At 38.1% G+C, this 6,583-nt stretch overlaps 3 protein-coding genes across 3 annotated transcripts; 1 reads left to right on the top strand and 2 right to left on the bottom strand.

Moving 5' to 3' along the window:
- Positions 1-512: 512 nt before the first annotated feature.
- On the bottom strand, positions 513-1,403 carry Pmar_PMAR025579 (conserved hypothetical protein; the record flags this gene model as incomplete). Its single annotated transcript, XM_002765189.1, has 2 exons — positions 513-1,148; positions 1,374-1,403. 2 exons carry the CDS (start codon positions 1,401-1,403, stop codon positions 513-515), a joined length of 666 nt encoding a protein of 221 aa, XP_002765235.1.
- Positions 1,404-1,759: 356 nt separating this feature from the next.
- Positions 1,760-2,322, bottom strand: Pmar_PMAR025580 (20 kDa cyclophilin precursor, putative; the record flags this gene model as incomplete). The annotated part of the gene is made up of 2 exons (XM_002765190.1): positions 1,760-1,864; positions 1,909-2,322. The coding sequence occupies 2 exons, from the start codon at positions 2,320-2,322 to the stop codon at positions 1,760-1,762; spliced, it is 519 nt and encodes a 172-aa protein (XP_002765236.1).
- Positions 2,323-3,847: 1,525 nt separating this feature from the next.
- Pmar_PMAR025581 (hypothetical protein) lies at positions 3,848-4,097 on the top strand (the record flags this gene model as incomplete). The annotated part of the gene is made up of 2 exons (XM_002765191.1): positions 3,848-3,937; positions 3,987-4,097. The coding sequence occupies 2 exons, from the start codon at positions 3,848-3,850 to the stop codon at positions 4,095-4,097; spliced, it is 201 nt and encodes a 66-aa protein (XP_002765237.1).
- Positions 4,098-6,583: the final 2,486 nt, after the last annotated feature.

Raw genomic sequence — 6,583 nt, forward strand, 5'->3', positions numbered from 1 at the left:
GAATTAACAACACCATAGTCGTTGCTAGGTCTAGTAGTATACCATCCCCTTAAGTAGATCAGAGCTTCCTCTGATACTGATAATTATTCTAGGCTCTAGTATATCCACCCAGTAGTATGTAATGATGAATATACTATTGATATGCTTTCATAAAATTACCTAGTGACCATAATTACATCACTCATCGAAGGTATTAGAAGAGGATGAGGAGGTTTATGATCTACATGGTATTCTACTATTATGACCATGCAAAGGCTCAATACAGTTTAGCTTCCCTTACTAGCCTTTCGGTAGTACTCATCATCATCATCATGCGTAACGGTTAGTATCTACTATGCCTATCTATGGAAACGGGTGATCGCCATGGAAATGTTGATTAATACTCATTTAGAAAAGCGCACGCCGCGCCCGCCGCCGCGTCCGCCGCCGCGGGCACCGTCGTCGCCTAGAGGTTGGTGTATATGTCTTCCTGAGGTTGCTTCTCGAGATACACTGTAACGGTGCACCAATATCTACGCTGGAATAAGGCCGCTGACCTTCTTCTTATCCAGGATAAGACCATTGACCTTCTTCTTATCCAGGATAAGACCATTGACCTTCTTCTTATCCAGGATAAGGCCATCGACCTTCTTCTTATCCAGGATAAGACCATTGACCTTCTTCTTATCCAGGATAAGACCATTGACCTTCTTCTTATCCAGGATAAGACCATTGACCTTCTTCTTATCCAGGATAAGGCCATTGACCTTCTTCTTATCCAGGATAAGACCATTGACCTTCTTCTTATCCAGGATAAGACCATTGACCTTCTTCTTATCCAGGATAAGGCCACTGACCTTCTTCTTATCCAGGATAAGACCATTGACCTTCTTATCCAGGATAAGGCCACTGACCTTCTTCTTATCCAGGATAAGGCCATCGACCTTCTTATCCAGGATAAGACCATTGACCTTCTTATCCAGGATAAGGCCATTGACCTTCTTCTTATCCAGGATAAGGCCATTGACCTTCTTCTTATCCAGGATAAGACCATTGACCTTCTTCTTATCCAGGATAAGACCATTGACCTTCTTATCCAGGATAAGGCCACTGACCTTCTTCTTATCCAGGATAAGACCATTGACCTTCTTCTTATCCAGGATAGGACACTAACCTGGATCTTGGCGATATCCAAGATCTTGATCACGTACATAGGAACTTGCACTATGCTGCCCGACATTCTCCGTCAAGAATTATACATGTAATATCCCTATGGGGTAAAACCACATAGAATTGGATTGGTTCCTCTCTTCCTCTAAGTTACCTGCCGCCGTCCACTCGGTTACTGGATCAACCCATTCACCAGCGACTTTGATGAACACGAGAATTACTACTCCAAGGAAGAGTTGTCCACAAGCACTCATAATAGATTAGAGCATGATAAATGAGGTTATTGAGGATGACCTCTTATTAAAGTTTATAAACCTGATACACCTCTATCAGAGACTGATCATCATCATCCTGGGCCGTTGACCGGGCGAGGGTATGTGTGCATGCGAAATATTTCCTCACAACCACGAGCACGGCGACATTCATCTCGAGTAGCGCTATGGTGGTACTCTAGTGATTATAATGGTGTAGCATGAACCCTACAGGGCAGGAGATATTACTCTACTTATAACACACAACACTCATTGTAGTAATCATCGAGGAAACTTATCATCTTCATACATTAATAAGTCTGTTATTGATAATAAGTGTATGAATAAGGATTAATGATCTAAGCTAGCTGACCACAATCGGCGATAACAACAGGAGCCGAAGTCTTGCCAGAGGACGAACCAACGGCCTCCATCTTCCTAACTACATCCATACCTTCCTTAACCTGATAAAAAGTAATAACTACTAATATACAACAGAGGAGCTTACCTTGCCGAATACAACATGTTTACCATCCAACCAACTGCATTTAACAGTAGTAATAAAGAATTGACTACCATTAGTGTTACGGCCAGCATTAGCCATAGATAGATCACCAGGACCACTATGATGGATCTTAAAGTTCTCATCCTCGAACTTAGCACCATAAATAGATTCACCACCAGTACCATTACCAGCAGTAAAGTCACCACCTTGGCACATAAATTCCTTTATTATCCTATGGAATGAGCTACCCTTATAACATAGAGGCTTTCCAGACCTACCAATACCCTTCTCACCAGTACATAGAGCTCTAAAGTTCTCAGCCGTCTTAGGTACTACATCCGCAAAGAGCTCAAAGGTAATACGTCCAGCAGGAGCACCACCAATGGTAATATCAAAATACACAACGGGATTAGGCATGATTAATGATGATCACAATAACGAAGAAGAAGAAAACATCAATTTAGTTCTCGCTCGCCATCAATCGATCAACATCAACGCAATATAGCTATGATATTATTATATAACAACTGCTTTAGATATATATGTGAATCTAATCATCATGGATGATAGTGATTGTTGCACTTGTGGAGCACTTGAGTATACTGACTATCTTCTTGAATATACTCGTAAAGTTATTGTAGCGTGTAGTTACTGAGGAATAGTAGCAGTGTTGTGGAGAATTATCATGTTGTTGTTGTTGTCATTACTAGTAGCAGATGAGGATGACTTTTCTCTATTAGAAGAGTTGGGGGGCTGTGTATCGAGCCTTGATAGAGGAGTTATCATCCGTGGCTTCTCCTTATGATACTGTATCTATTCACAATGGAACGAACATTAAAGTGGCTAGTGGTGATATATTACAGGTGTATATAATATAGGAGTTGTAGTGGATAATGTGATAAGCTGGTCTATTGCTGAACATAAAGCTCTTATTACGGCGACTGTTATTGATTGTGATGATGTCATACCAATACCAGTTGCTTGAATGATAGTAGTATTAGGACTATGATTATCATAATAATCATGTCCTTTGAGTGCCTATTATGGTAATAATAATTAAGATCATATACAAGTTAACCTACCAATACGGCAATTACTCGATGTTTAATACCGCCTCCCCTACTGCTGCCTTCCTTTCCTCCATTATCAATACTCGAGTATTGTTCCATACTTTGTATTACAACTGCATCATCGGTATGGAAGTATCTACTACAAATATCATCTAGTAGTAGTAGTATTCATAATGACTAATATTACTCTCGACTAAGTGCTACAGTTGATGCTGATATAACATCTTGTCCTTCACCAATACACCTAGTAATACGCCATTTACTACCATACTCAGTGATTCTATCATTAATCCATATCTCTACATGCATCAATGGACAATTATCTTGTACCTTAGATGATAATAAATGACATCACTACACAGTAACATGCTATTTACTACTACCACTGGACTAAGTATACTTCTACTATCGGCATACATTAAACCATCTCTTATTATTGATGATGAATTACTGTACTGTTGTCGAGTTGTCGATAGTGATATTGTTGTTGTTGATGATGATGATGGATATGGTGATATACCAGGTCTAATGGTAAAGGCTCTGACTTGCAGTCTTCGGATATTGTAACCAATTGCTTGGTGATAATGATGATGATGATGATCATCCGAAGATGTTGGATGATGATGATGATGATAGAGTATTGTGAAGTGATCTTGTGATGGTATCTAATTAGGATTAATATATTGTATATAAGTGATAACTCATAATAATACTCTAGGAGATGGATAGAACTCTACACTCTCCTCCAATGATGCATCGTGAGATGAACAACATGAACAAGGGCTTGTTAGTAGCATAGGATGGGGTATATATACAACCATAATGATTCTGACATCACGTATCATAGACTCTTCTTCTTCTTGTTTATAAACATGCCTAGTTCATCATCCGTTGCTATCACTGATGATGCTACTAAAAGGGACGAGGCAAGATCTCTTGAGAAGATAACCGATTACATAGAGGTACATACTGTATGTATTAGCGTATGATGATAATGATGATGATGATCAGGAAATACAAGGGAGAAAGAGTGTTGACACCAAAGTAATTGAGCAGAAGTTGAAGGAATTGAAGGCTAGGAAGGTAGCAGCTAATAAAGCTAAAGCAGATAGGTATGATTAAGATGGTGTAGTTATTATGTAGTGATGATGATGTTAGGGAACGCGAACTGATGAAAGTTAAGATTAATAAAGATGATGTTGAAGTATTGATTCGAGAGTTTGATTGCTGTCCTAAAATAACGGAGACATCAGCATCTATGATATTACGTGAACAGGGCGGTGATTTGAAGAAAGCATTAGAATATATTATACATCAACAACAATAACAACAAGATTAGTAACTACTACTACTACAAAAGCACTTATGGTATCTACTTAGTTGTTGAGTTGTATATTAATAATTCAACAACAGATGGAGTTATATGGGGAGTATATCTCATCATATATACCTATTATGAATAGTATAAATATTGAATACAAGCAGAAGATGGTATCATATTGCTGTGTATTCATGTCACACTTCATTTCTATGCTATTTAGCTGATTCAGCTCCTATCATTAGTCGTTATCTAGTCTTGTTGTTATCTAGGGATATAACCGCTAAGTATCTTGAGCCGTGGAGATTATTGATGATATCGGCTCATGCTGCTGCTACTACTCATACTTGAGTCATCATTGATAGTAGACTATTACTACTATCCATGATAGATGATACATTAATTACCATTTCCTTCTTATGAGCATCATATCCTTGTTAGAGTGAGTATTGAGAATATGAGCAATGACTACATTCAATCATTACCCAATTCTACCCTTCTACTACTACTACTAGCATACCTCCTCACTTCATATTGGTTATGAGTATTACTATTATATCCCGTTCATTAACCATTTTCTACTCTTCAATTTAGTGGAATCATTATCTTTGATGTACATGATGTCATCATTACTATTATACTTACGACAATATCAGACCATTACTACTCAATATTCCAATAGTTCTACTCTGTCCTCAATACTCCAAGATGATAATGATGATGATATTACCTCCTCGTCCTTGCTGCTGAATATCGTTGTCGTACAACAACAACAACAACAAGATGAGCAGCAATAATGAGTATCTCTACAAGACTACAATACTAATATTATCACCTCTTTTGGATATAACCGCGTCATCACAACAGGATCTAAATAATGTACCATCATAGTGGCCTCCTCCTTGAGAGTAGCTATCTCGGTAAGAAGAATGACAATAAGAATAATGCAACAACAATGGGTGATGATCCTATCTAATCATCTTCTAATCATATAATTTCCTATCGAGATGATCCAATAAGCATGTATTAATCGATCATAAGCCCCTTATATCATCACCACACCATACTGCATCAACATTACTAGTACTTCAGATAGGTATGGTAGGACGAGACCTCTACTACTATCAACATATTCTGATGTAATATCTGTGATCATTATACATGATGATGATAATATAGATGTATACTATCTCCAATGCTTTTGTTACTATCATGTCAGCTTAGTATTACACCAAGATAGTATTGTTGATGATAATTACCTGTCTACACGCTCTGTTCCTCTATCATTAGTATCAGTAGTATGATTCTCCTGTAACTTACACAATACATATGTTATGGAAATATTAGATAGTAAAAGTAAGTATAATAATAATAATGTTGTTGTTGTTATTGTTATTGTCGATGATACTTATAAAGCAACCGGAGTGTTGATGAGTGCTCCTGAGCATCTATAGTACTACTATTACTACTACACCATTGTAAGGCACCAACAGATATCTCAAGTACCTAATCCATACTAGTATTAGTATAATGCTTACATCCTTGTGTATGTCATCAGCAAACCTGTACGATAGAGAAATATGAGGATACACTTAATATGAGCAGTGGCTGCCGCTCCCGCCCCGCCGCCGCTTCCGTAATGGCATAGTAATTGTATGACTGACCCTTATCTGTGTAAAGATAGTAGTAGACGATGAGAACATTCATAGAGATGACTTGGGATTCCTTAGGTAATAGTACTATATTAGATGACTATCATCATCATCATCATCAAAGACCACATGTATTGCTGCTCCTCTGGCATGCTCCAGTTAAGCATAGAATATATCATCATCCTCATCTAGCTGATGATGTGTACTGTAGAATCAGTCCAGTTCTTCGTTATTTATCCATGGTAAATCAGTTGCCATGATAGTAGCAATTAGAGCTTAGTCATTAACCGTAATGGTGGTGGTGTTGAAGCATAACTTTCGCCTCCCTACTACTATAGCACACCACATTATGATGAAGCCATCACCAAAGCTGATCCACTTTGATCATGATGTCAGGCTCTCAGCCTTTGGATCATGAGCCATCTCGGACTTCGGGATGGCCGCCCATCTCGGACTTCGGGATGGCAATCAATACCGAATAAGTCTCAGTTGTCATCCCACTAACATTGAAGATATCCAAAACAATGTGGCAGATTCTGCGCATCTAATTTTTACTCTCACTTTTACTTGAATAAACAGTCATGAAACGGTGATAATTACTCTGGAGTGTATATGCCGTTTATGCTTATTATCATTTA

This window comes from Perkinsus marinus (assembly GCF_000006405.1).
Source record: "Perkinsus marinus ATCC 50983 genomic scaffold scf_1104296975596, whole genome shotgun sequence".
NCBI classification, from domain to species: Eukaryota; Perkinsozoa; order Perkinsida; family Perkinsidae; genus Perkinsus; species Perkinsus marinus.